The sequence below is a fragment of the Amblyraja radiata genome, chromosome 12 (genome assembly GCF_010909765.2).
Source record: "Amblyraja radiata isolate CabotCenter1 chromosome 12, sAmbRad1.1.pri, whole genome shotgun sequence".
Lineage (NCBI taxonomy): Eukaryota > Metazoa > Chordata > Chondrichthyes > Rajiformes > Rajidae > Amblyraja > Amblyraja radiata.
The window spans coordinates 43,195,080-43,208,207 of record NC_045967.1 but is presented as its reverse complement, the minus strand read 5'-3'; the positions used below and the strand labels follow the sequence as shown (position 1 = coordinate 43,208,207).

Genomic DNA, 13,128 nt, shown 5'->3' with positions numbered 1-13,128 from the left:
CTATCCCATGCTTACTCTGGTGAAGACTTGCAGCTGGGCATGGGAAATGGGTTTGATTGTTTGGCACCCACCTCCCAGGGCCACATTTCTCATGCTACCTTTAAGCTCACCAGGAAATCTTAAGCCATTTTGTAACATCTAAGAGTTAAAAGCGGTCATAAAGCCTGCCAGTCTGGCACCAAAGTCCCAGAATTTGCTGTATTCCCCCCAAGCTAAACGGGAAGAAACTACACCTTGAGACCAAAATGTTGATTACACTCTTAAAACTGATTGCAATGAGTCATCACTTCTGGTGAGAATCCAAAAACAACCAAAATCTGATGTATTCCTGAAACAAGTTTTTTTTTTTTTTTTAAATAAAGGACTAAGATCACAGTTTTGCTGAGGCAGGAACTCCAATGAGGTTAGGAGGCAGGAACTCAATGGTTAAATTGGTAGCACACAAACATAACAGCAGAAATAGTCATGATTTTAAAAATATATATTTCTAAATTTTGGTTTTGATACATTACCAAAGATAGATTTTTTTACCTGGATTTCTTGGTTCAGTTTATTAACAGTGCCTTCTGCCTTATCCTTGATTTTCAGGATTTTTGACTGCTCTATCAGCTTCTTTTTAAGGTTTGTCATTTCAGCTTCCAACTCCTGAAGGCGTTTCCTTCGACGTTCACTAACTCTGAAAACAGATAGGAGAAAAATAAATCCATAAGGCCTGCATGGAATCATAGTTACAGTTGGCCATACTTGGCAAGAATGGCAGAATTTCTCCCCAAGAAGGACATAAAGTGAACTAAATGGATTTTTAGTAGTTATCTTTACTAAGAGTAACTGTTGTGTTTTCTAAATTCCAGATTATTAAAAGTTCAATTCTTCAATTGCCATGGTCACTGGATTACTGATCTGGTAACCATAGCCACACTTCCACTGTAATCTTCAATCCTCCAAGTAACAAAGCTATCAACCTGAAATGTTAATACTGTTTCACTACGTACTGCCTGCCAGCACTCTGCTTTACCTCAGATTTAATCCTCCTGACTTGGCCAGTGCCCGGATAAACAGCCACCATTAAGTGTGGAGACTTTAATCTAACTACCTCTCTGTAAAGAACTTAATTAAACAACTTGCTAACCTTTGACACTGGCCAAAGGTACTCCTGCCATGTCCTCAGCTGCTGCAACCACAAACCCTTACCATACCAACCTTGCCATACCAAGTTGAGAGCCTTTTCCAAAATGTGGCACCTTGACCAAGTAAAAACACAGGATCCCACACAGTTGCAGCCTGGATGTTTCATGTACCATTAGAAATTAATTATTTAATCGATCTTTAAACCAAGGTTACAAACTAGCCTGGAGACAAGTGATACAGGCAAACTGAATCTGGGCATTGGTAAGCAAGTTATAGCTCTATAGGTAATCTTCTGTCACTTTGCTGATAGTCAAGGATCAACTTGCAGGGCAGGAAATTGAAATGATCAGCTCTCTTATTTTTGGTGTATTTCGTGAATAGGACACGATTGGACAATATTCTTCTGGCATGTATGTCCAGTTCTTGCATCATAAAGGTCTTCACAAAAATTGCTTCTCGTCAAGTATTCTGCTTGTATTTTGTTGTACAATATTATTCATATATTCCAGTTAAATGGAAGGGTCAATAATGAGAAGACTGGTTCAAAATCCATTCATACTCAAGCACTTCTATTAGGTCTTGCTTGGAAATGAAATGCTAAAACAAAATTGAAATTTTCCAATTTGTCTCCAAGATAAAATCATCTTGGCACGTTGACCTTTTACGCACGTTAGAAATACAATAAAAGGTTTGATTCTTCAAGTCGACAATTTAATTCTCATTTAAGTTCCTCAAATCAAAATGTCTGTCTTAATTATCTTTATCCGAATACATAATCCCAATGTTAACTAACTTGGTTGCATTGGTGTCTTTCTTTGCACTATGCAGCGCCAGCACCAACTCTTCTTTTTCCTTTTGCAGGGCAGAAACTTCACTCTCAAGCGATTTGATGCTGTCCTAGAAAGAAAAAAAAAAATCAAATACATTAATGAAACATTCATTATAAACGAGTAGGTTTATTACACAGTAATTGCACAATACTTGCAAGAACATACATTTTCAGCTAAAACGTTTGCAAAAAATACAATTCACTTTCTCATTAAAGCTTACCTGATACACAACATGAACAGGCTCCATTTCACAGTCACTCTGGGACATTTTCCGAGCGAGTTCTTCTTTAAGTGCCAGTACTTTATTCAGCTCCATCAACTCTTTAGACATTTGGCATTGCCTCAGCGCAAGACCGGCCACAAAGGGATCAGAGTCCCGCTTTTCCTTTAAGACTCCATTCTCCTATAAATACAGAAGCATTTCTTAAGTCATCAAGCAGTGCTGCTGAAGGCACATTCGTACAAGGTTAACACTGCAAGACTAATTTGAAGCAGTGTCACATAGAAGACTAAGCTTTGGATGTTTAAGTGCTGCAACAACAGTTGCATTGTTTATTTTCTTCTTTTGTGGATAAGTTTAAGAGGAAAGTTTAGTTAAAGTTCCAGAACATTTGTATGCCTAAAAGCAATAGTTTAATGCAAACTTTCAAATATTTCTCCAAAAGGATAATAGAACGAGAACAGATAACACTTATGTCTGAAATAGACAAAACAGCGTCATGTAGAGGTCTACATGTTGTGCAAACACTCCGTTTAATAATTAACGATACACAGCCCCGTCGCTCATGCGCACATCAAGTTAATATTTAACTACTACTGCGCCATCGTTAGTGAGCACACACGGGTTAAACTCTAACTGTGTATCCTTTGAATTCCAACTGCCAATCCTTTGAATTCCAACCGCCTAACGGCGTGACTGGTCGGCCCAGAGCACGCCTGATCCATGCGAGAGTTCGAGCCCGACCAACGACGGTTCGATACCAAAATTACTCAGCCCGCAACAGTCACTTACAGTCATATGTTCTTCCACATCTATTCCCTCCAGTTCAGGTGCAAGTTCTTTACATTCATTCTATACATGAAAAAAAAAAATCAAACAAAAACATTTAGGTTTAAGTTGTTTCCAATTCAGAAAGTATTCAGACCCCTTCACTTTTTTCATATTTTGTTACGTTACAGGCTTATTCTACAGTGGATTCAATTAATTTTTTAAATCATCAATCTACACAATAACCCAGAGTAAAAAGCAAAAACAGGTGTTTATAAATGTTTGCAAAGTAATTAAAAAGAAATAACGGAAATGTCACATTTACATACGCATTCAGACCCTTTACAGTACTTCGTTGAGGCATCTTCCGCAGCGATTACAGCCTCAAGTCTTCTTGGATATGACACTAGAAGCTTGGCACACCTGTATTTGGGTAATTTCTCCCATTCTTCCCTGCAGACCCTCTCAAGCTCTGTCAGGTTGGATGGGGTGCATCAATGCACACCTATTTTCAGGTCCCTCCAGAGATGTTCAATTGGGCTCTGGATGGGCCAATCAAGGACATTCACAGACTTGTTACAAAGCCACTCCCGCTTTGCCTTGGCTGTGTGCTAATGATTGTTTATCCTGTTGGAAGGTGAACCTCCGCTCCAGTCTGAGGTCCAGAACGCTCTGGAGCAGGTTTTCATCAAGGATCTCTCTGTATTTTGTTCCGTTCATCTTTCCCTCGATCCTGACTAGTCTCCAAGAAAAAATATCCCCTCAGCATGATGCTGCCACCACCATGCTTCACCGTAGGTATGATATTGGCCAGGTGATGAGCAGTGCCTGGTTTCCTCCAGACGTGACGTTTAGCATTCAGGCCAAAGAGTTTAATTTTTGTTTCATCAGACCAGAGAATCTTGTTTCTCCGAAAGTCCTTTAGGTGCCTTTTGGCAAAGTCCAAGCGGGCTGTCATGTGCCTTTACTGAGGAGTGGTATCCGTCTGGCCACTATCATAAAGGCCTGATTTTGGTGGTGCTGCAGATAGTTTCCTTCTGGAAGTTTCTCTCATCTCCACAAAGAAACTCTGGAGCTCTGTCAGTGACCATCGGGTTCTCGATCACCTCCCTGACCAAGGCCCTTCTCCCCCGATTGCTCATTTTGGCCGGGCGGCCAGCTCTATGAAGAGTCCTGGTGATTCCAAAGTTCATCCATTTACGAATGACGGAGGCCAATGTGCTCTTCGGCACCTGCAATGCTGCAGAAATTGTTTTATAACCTTCCCCAGATCTGTGTCTCAACACAATCCTGTCTTCACGTCTTCATGGCTTGGTTTTTGCTCTGACATGCACTGTCAACTGTGGGACCTCATATAGACAGGTGTGTGCCTTTCCAAATCATGTACAATCAATTTAATTTACCACTGGTGGACTCCAATCAAGTTGTAGAAACATCAAGGATAATCAATGGAAACAGGATGCACCCAAGCTCAATTTTGAGCGTCATAGCAAAGGGTCTGAATACTTATGTAAATGTGATATTTCAGTTATTTCATTTTAATTACGTTGCAAACATTTCTAAACACCTGTTTTCGCTTCTTCATTCTGGGGTATTGTGATAGTGACTGATGATATATATATTTTTTTTTAATCCATTTTAAAATAAGGCTGGAATGTACCAAAATGTGGAAAAGGTGAAGGGGTCCGAATACTTTCTGAATGCACTGTAATTGGCTAAGATTCACCCCAGGCATATCTTATATCTTGCTTGTTCCATGAAATAGCAATTCCAACATACTCAATACTGCACCTCAACAGCATGATAATAACTGCTGAATTGGTTACAATTTAGCCATTCTAAGGATTGGTCAAAAAAAAAGTAAATACCTGCAGATTCTGAAAAAACAAAATTAAAACATACTCTGGAAATACTGAACAGATCATAGAGAAACAGCATTAACATTTAAGGCCAGTGATCTTTCAACAGGTTCTAAACCTTGCTTCGATCTCCATAGCTGATGCCTGACCCCCAAGTTCTGGCAGCACTCTGCTTTACCTCAGATTTAATCCTCCTGACATGGCCAGTGCCAAGCTAGACAATCAACCATTAAGTGTGGAGACTTTCATCAAAGTGCTTCTCTGCAAAGATCTTAACTAAACAAGTTACCAACGTTGAAAGCTTTTCTTTTGTAAACTGTTGGGATTATTGCCTCCTCAAAGCTGAGATTCCTTTCTGGATATGATGCCAATCCATTTGAATGGCCAGCCACAAGATGGTTGTGTCTTTCAGTGGCAGTTGGGCAGCTTGCATTGTGGGTTTTGGTTATGGATTTCAGACACAAGCTGGTAATCAGGTGTGGGTGCAGGAGTCACCTCTTAACATATGACTGTCATTAAATGCTAAAGCAATGTTTGCTGGTAGCTCATTCATTTTCCAATTACTTTCCTGCATGGCCTCAAGAATTTTTGTGCAAATTAAAACTGATCTGACAGTGTCCAGGGCAGCCTCTGTGTCACTGTCTGCACTCCATGCCAGATCCTAGCTAACAAGAAGTGGCCCATCTTCCCAAAGAATCAAGTCATGGTAGTCCAATGGGTACAGGGAACAAACAGAGAAAGTTTTCCCACAGACACAGGCTGTACAATCATACGATGAAAGAATAGGACGACTGGGCTTGTATGCACTGGAATTTAGAGGGATGAGAGGGAATCGTATAAAAACATATAAAATTAAGGGACTGTACACGCTAGATGCAGGAAATGTTCCAAATGCTGGGAGAGTCCAGAACCAGGGACTACATTTTAAGATTAAGGGGAAGTCCATTTAAAACTGAGATGAGCAAAAACTTTTTCACCCAGAGAGTTGTGAATTTGTGGAATTCTCTGCCTCAGAAGGCAGTGGAGGCCGACTTACTGGGCACATTCCCAAGAGAGTTAGATCTTAGGGCTAGCAGAATCAAGGGATTATGGGGAGAAAGCAGGAACAGAGTATTGATTGCGGATGATCAACCATGATCACATTGAATGACGGTGCTGGCTCGAAGGGCCGAATGGCCTACTCCTGGACCTATTTTCTATGTAACTCTATGTAACAATAGAGTGCAGAATTCTGAATAGAAGTATGAGGCATCATTTTGTTGATATTTATCACTCTGTGAATCTTCAAGAAGCCCTCAAGGCCAGGTTGGGTTACTGCTCAAGAAGAGGAGACAATCTGGAACATGTAAAAATGGCAGTCACCACCAAATGATCAAAAGAGCAGGATGACCAACCTTGATCTCTACAGCAGAGAAACCACAGGAGTGATTCTGTAGTTGGAGCTGACTTGAAAACAAAAGTAGCTGAATATTCTTGAAAGATAAGCATATCTCTATTCTCACAAGAATATTCCTTTTTCCTTCCCAAGAATCCCCAGGCTTATAATGCCCTGCCTCCAATATAGGCAACTTGACACCCAGAGAAGCCCTCTCCCTCCCTCGGCAAACATTGTAATGTGGCTGAGCACAACACCTAAAGTTGTGCTTAAACTAGTATCCCAATGCCCAGACTTCAAAGTTTCATGCAAGTCCACAAATTGTCAAAAAGATAGCTCTGTAATTAGCCAAAATAAACCACCAGCCAATTTTAGCTGTCAATGCTTTCATTTAAGGAATGCAAGAGAGATGTCCAAATGACCCAAAGGATGCAAATGGTCCATTCTTGCTTCCATTTCTTAAGCTAGTCACCCATTGGGTTAGATGGGGCTAAAGAAATGGCTTAAGTTTAGAAGTATTGATATTACATTAAGAAACCTGTATTATTTAAGCTTTTTCGAGCAGATCGTGGCACTAGCGAAAAAGATTATTTCAATCTATTATTATTTATGTCTCATAACTCACCTCCAGATCAGTAATCATTTGCTGCAGACTGCGTAGGGCATCAATTTGCTCTTTTGTTTCTTCACTGGGCGAAGTTTCAATTAGTTGGTCCAAGTCCAACTTGCAACTGTCAAAGAAATATGCAAAGATATGGCTTTTCTTCGGTTTACTCAGAACAAACCTGCTGAACTGGGATTGGAGATGCACATACCAGTTCTATGATTTTCCTGCAATGTTTCTTTGCCATCTCAAATTTCTACATTGTTTGTTTATGCTCAAATATGACACCCATCTGTTAAGCATGAACTTTAACGATTGAGGGAGATGTGACTGAAACTGTCAGTAAGGGCACACAGAAATTATGCATAGCCATGGCTGAGTGGAGCTCGAAAATAAGACTGGGGAAAGAGAAAGTAATAAATGGGCGTGACACTTCAGGAGGCAAAGCACTACACGTGGCAGTCATAATAGAGGATAATATTTGAAGGTGGGTACATTGTGGTCAGGAGTTTATGATGAATGTGCAGATTACCAACAGCTATTTAAAAATAGGAACAAAAGTATCAGACCGCAAAACTTTCAAGAGGAAGGGTAGCAAGCCTGTTCAGCAGAGGGACAGTTATTATTAACCAAAGACTAAAATCTCACCACAATCCTGACAATATATATTAGCCTTTGAATTGGTGACACAAGATTTTAAATATTGAAAGATTCCACTGAATTATACAGATACGTACGCCGCATGCTTCGAAAGTTCACTCAGCCTGCCCATCAGCTTTTCATTCACCTGCTCCACCTGAACAAAGTGACAAAAGTTCAGTTACTAATCACAAATATGCACTTAAGACAATTTAAATGTTTAGTTACCCACCTCTCCTATCCTTAACAGTAAATAAATCCACATAAACCTCCCATTTCAATTGTATCACTTTCTCTCACAAGGGACAAGTGTAGGTGGTGAGAATTATTACAACGTGTAAATGGAAAATAGGAGGGGTGTCAGTTACAGCTAAAAGAGTAATTATACAAAAGGGAATCTGATGTGTTAATTACACCTACAAATAACACTAAAAAAGAAACATATGCTTGGAGAAATTACTTTAAGAAAGCTACACTCCAAATAATGTCCGTACATCACGCCACTATGTCAGTTGGGAGAAGGGTGTGGTGTTATCATGGTAAATGGGAAGAATCACACATTTGCAAAATATTCATATTGAGAAATGCTGTCTTACCACTATAACCCTTTCACACATGTGTGTTGTCTGGCCAACAGCTTCACGAAGCTCTTTGCTCAAATTTTCTACCTCCTCCCTTTGTATCCTTGCTGCTTCCATAACAGATGGTCGATTTTCAGATTCACCCACTCTAATTAAATAAATATTTCTCTTATTAATTTCCATAATAAGTAACAGCCACAGACAAATCCAACAGGAGCCGTTAACAGTCACAAATGACTAAACAGATTTGTTTTTTGTGTTATTATTTACAAAGTATCACATATTCTGAAGAAAATTAATTTGCCAGCAGTTGTCAAAACAATTCTTTCCAGTGAAACAGAAAGGAGCCCGAGTTACGATCACACACACAGACCCCAATATCCCTCGTACAATGTACTACTATCAAAAACTTTAATTACACAGATTAGCTGCACAAGAGTGAATAGTGGAGGATCACGATTTCTAATAGCTACTGTACATCGTATCCTTTCGCATTCTTTACAAAATAGCACTGTTAACAGAAAAATAATGAATATTCAACATGTAAAAAGGAATTGCAAATGCTGGTTTGTACCAAAGAAAGGCAAGATGCTGGAGTAACTCAGCAGGTCAGGCAGCATCTCTGGAGAAAATTGATAGACGACATTTTGGATCAGGACCCAAAAAGGTACCCATCCATTTTCTCCCAAGATGATGCCTGACCCGCTGAGTTACTCCAGCATTGTGTCGAAAAAGAATATTAAGAATATTCATTCAATTGTCCTTTTTCTATTGCAAACCATTGTAATTGAGAATATTGAGTTCCTTATTATGAAAAAGAGCCCCAATGATATTAATTCTGTTTAGTACAATGCTACCCATTTTAAACAAACTCATACCTCTCCAAATTTAGGCCAGGAGATTTATATCTATCAGGCCAACCTGTTAGGCCACTTGTAGCTCAAATTAATACAACCTCATAAAATGCAAGTCTCAGGATTACAAATCTCAACCCATGTATTTAAAAACATTGCTTATTTCTGGAAAAAATGAAATGCAACTGGTGTACATTTATGCATTCACTCTTCAGCATATTTGGAATTGCATTTTTGTTCCAAATTCCAATTTGCATATTGAATTGCGCTTTACTTGGTTTTCAATAAATATAAAGAAGAAAACCTAAAGTTAATTCAGCATCTCTATTCAACCCATGTGCCAGTGATATATTTTGTGGTGTTAATTGATAGAAGATGGAATTATCTACGTGTAACAGGCCTGTTATGCCGCTGCCAGTAAGAATTTTATTGTTCCATTGTTGGCATGCATGACAATTAAAAATTTGATTCTTGAAGAGCCAAAAACAAAAACCAGTGAGCAGACTAAGTAGGAATTACCGTTTAAATTAGTGAACCTATTTGGTATACAGATTCCATATACTTGGCTTACCCAATGCTCATCTGAACTGTTCCACCATGTGCTTGAAGCAACAGCACTTGAAGTTCCTGCACCTAAACCAAGCACAGTAAGTATTAGGCCCCCCCATCTTTACATGTAAATGCCACATTCAAAATAGAATAACCTGAAATAAAACTATAATCACACACAAGAATGTTTCATTTAATGGATGCCAAAAGAACTAAAGCCTAGTCAAATCTGTTTAGATGGATTATCTTCTCTGCAGAATGCACTACGAGTCAAGATTATGCAAAGCCAGAAATTGCAACTCATAAAAGCAATTAACTACGAAAACAAATTGTCGTCATTACCCAATAACATTCGCAGCCTAGAGGCACCACTGGCAGTGCAGTTGCCTTACTGCTCCACCAACCCAAGTTTGATTCTGACCTAATATTGCACCTGTGCAGTTTATATGTTCTCCAAAACTGTATGGGTTTCCCCTGGGGTGCTCTAGTTTCTTCCCACATTCCAAAGGCATGCTGGTCGCTAGTTTAATTCACTATTGTTAATCACACCCAGTGTTGACAGATGGTAGGAGTGTGAAGGACATACGAGTGAACGAAAAGATTAAGTGGGGGAAATGGGATCGACCCAAGAACCGGCATAGACTGAACTGCCAAATGGAACCATAGGTTGCAAGGAAATATGAAAATTCTGCTTATCCCAAAACCATTCACGATACAATTTTTGTTTCGTTCACTTGAAAGTCGGTTTAAAATGTTATTTTATCTTTGTGGTTCAGTTTGCAATTGTATTATTACCTCAGCATTAAAAATCTTTATATTGACTAGCATTTGGTGCTCTGCAAGAGAAACTGCCTCTTTGTTGGAAGGATGGATATTAAACAATATCAACAGTAAACATTATTCACACCAGTGGATATAGCCATATAATGAATTCTACCTGTTGTTTAAGGCGTTGCAGTTCAGCCGCCTGGGGATCAAAGTTAACCACAGGCTTATTCTTTATCTTCCTTGCTCTGTCAGCATAACGGAGTGTATTTAGAGTCTCCTCCAGATTTGAATCAGCAGGACTGACGCAAGCTATCATCAATGTATGGCTGTTTCCACCAAGTGAGTCTGAAAGGACAAGATAAGTCCGACAACCTCTGGTGAAAATTTCAGCTGGAACGGGCAAGAATTTCTACTTTACAGTAAAACACACATCTGAGAAAACACTAAAAAACAAAACAGAAGGACATCAAATCCCATGTTCTCTATTACAATTCTTTGCTGCAACCATTGAACCACTCTGGGTCCAGATAGGTCTAATTTTAGTAACATTGTTTGCAACAAAAGTTACCTTCCAAATGTTGCAACTAATGCAAACAATGATCTTCATATTGACTATTGACCACAAAAGTCTCCGTCCAAATTAAGCTTGTACAAACACAAATAGGGCCGACAGTTTATGGGAGAGGATTAAGAGAAAAAACCCAGTTTATCATGGGTGTATTGTGTGTATGATCCCATGTTAACAAAGAGCAGATTTGTAAGTGAGAATTGATTACCTAGCCATGGTACTTTACCACTATCATCAACCTGCACAAGAAAAAGCATTTGGGAAAAAGAAAACTGGGAAATAAATACACACCAACCACCGCATGGTAATCAAAAAAGAAAATCAATCACAAGGAGGAGCAAGTGCAATCCCTTCCGTCCTATATTTGAAATGGAAAGATCAAGGAGCGCGAATAGAAATATTCATTTGGAATAGACACAAACCAACAATAAAACTAAGCCATGACTGCCCTTCACCGCACACGGTGTGAGACGGACTGGCAAAATCATTAAGGACCCCTCACACCCCAACCATGGACTGTTTACCCTCCTCCCATCAGGGAGGCGGTACAGGAGCCTCGGGTCTCTCACCAGCAGGCTAAGGAACAGTTACTTCCAAAACACCATTACCCTGCTGAACTCACAGGCCCGGCACCAGCCCCCCCCCTTCTCATCAGTATTATTTATAGTTTATATAATTTACAGTTAAGCTCTATTCACCAGAATATAGCACATGTCAATCTTTTATCTGTATATGCCTATGTACATAGATCAATATATCCTCATTTGTATATATTGATTTAATCAACATTTTACTACTTTGCACTCTGATTAGATGCTAAACTGCATTTTGTTATACCTGTACTTGTATTTGTGCAATGACAATAAAGTTGAATCTAATCTAATCTAAAATCAGAATCTCACCTTGAAGCAATCGTGTTAGCTTTGAGTCACGATATGGTACAAAACCGGTGCGATTATTCTCATCCCCTAGTGCACTGATGACATTGCCAAGGGACAACAATCCACGGTTGATATTAATCCCTGTAACAAGATGATATTAGAACATCCACAGAATACACAACACAAAACCTGCAACCCCATAGGGAGCTTCTGTTCCTTGGCAACAAATGTCAATAAGAATGGTTGAGCTCGGTGATCTATCAATCCTGAGATCGAGACCTCGTCATCTGGAGATTTCACTACAAAATCTAGAATTCCCCGGCTCAACAGCACTGAGGGAGAACCTCATGCAGTTTTATGTGACAGCTCATCGTCATTTTGCCAAGACTGGTTAGGCATAGAAGCTTTAACGAATGGAACAAAAAGGAGGTAAAAGTAGCCCGATAAGATCATCCCCCACTCTGCTGTTTAACTTGGCCCTTCTGCTCAACTTGGCCACATCAGCCAACATGACCCAGCTACACTAGTCCCACCTGCCTGTGTATGGACCATGTCCCTCCAAACCTGCCCTATCCATGTACCTGTCTAACGGTTTCTTAAATGGTAGGATAGTCCCAGCCTCAACTACCTCCTCTGACAGCTTGTTCCCGCTGAGTTTTTCCAGCATTTTTGTGTACCTTCGATTTTCCAGCATCTGCAGTTCCTTCTTAAACAGCTTGTTCCATTCACCCACCATCGTTTGTGCGAAAAAGTTATTCCTCAGATTCCTATTAAATCTTACCCCCATCACCTTAAACCTATGTCCTCTGGTCCTCGATTCACCTATTCTGGGCAAGAGAATCTGTGCATCTCCCTGATCTATTCCCCTCATGATCTCATACACCTCTATAAGATCACGCCTGCTCCATGGAATAGTGTCCCAGCCCTACTCAACCTCTGCCTATAGCTCAGACCCTCTAATCCTCATATATCTTCTCTGTACCCTTTTGACATCTTTCCTATAGCATGGTGCCCAGAACGGAACACAATACTCTAAATGCGGTCTCACCAACATCTTATACAACTGCAACCTGACCTCCCAACTTCTATACTCAATACTCTCACTGATAAAGGCCAATGTATCATAAGCTTTTTTGACCACCTTATTTACCTGCGACTCGACCTTCAAGGAACCATGCACCTGCACTCCTAGATCCTTCTGTTCTACAACGCTCCACAGAGCCCTACCATCCACCGTGTAGGTCCTGCCCATGTTAGACTTCCCAAAATGCAACACCTCACATTTCTCTCTATTTAATTCCATCAACCATTCCTCAGCCCACCTGGCCAATCGATCAATAATTTTTCAGAATAAAATTACCTTCTTTCAGGCGGTCACCTTCTGCTTTGGTTTTCTTTTGCCGTTCTGACCCTGCCAGATCTACCAGATGGAATTTTGAACGGATATAATAGTTTCTGTGAAAAAGTGAACAGACAGTTAGTACCTTGAAGCAGGCATAATACA

General features: G+C 39.9%; 1 protein-coding gene across 2 annotated transcripts in view; it reads right to left on the bottom strand.

Moving 5' to 3' along the window:
• Positions 1-13,128, bottom strand: part of kif4a (kinesin family member 4A) — a 41,454-nt gene that overhangs the window by 14,120 nt on the left and 14,206 nt on the right. For both annotated transcript variants that reach the window (XM_033030643.1, XM_033030644.1), the window contains exons 7-17: positions 12,985-13,079; positions 11,646-11,765; positions 10,345-10,520; positions 9,430-9,491; positions 8,020-8,152; positions 7,522-7,580; positions 6,806-6,911; positions 2,971-3,030; positions 2,179-2,361; positions 1,922-2,025; positions 532-676 (exon numbers count right to left, since the gene is read on the bottom strand). In XM_033030643.1, the coding sequence (XP_032886534.1) occupies positions 532-676; positions 1,922-2,025; positions 2,179-2,361; positions 2,971-3,030; positions 6,806-6,911; positions 7,522-7,580; positions 8,020-8,152; positions 9,430-9,491; positions 10,345-10,520; positions 11,646-11,765; positions 12,985-13,079 (1,243 nt within the window). The remainder of the gene's footprint in view (positions 1-531; positions 677-1,921; positions 2,026-2,178; positions 2,362-2,970; positions 3,031-6,805; positions 6,912-7,521; positions 7,581-8,019; positions 8,153-9,429; positions 9,492-10,344; positions 10,521-11,645; positions 11,766-12,984; positions 13,080-13,128) is intronic.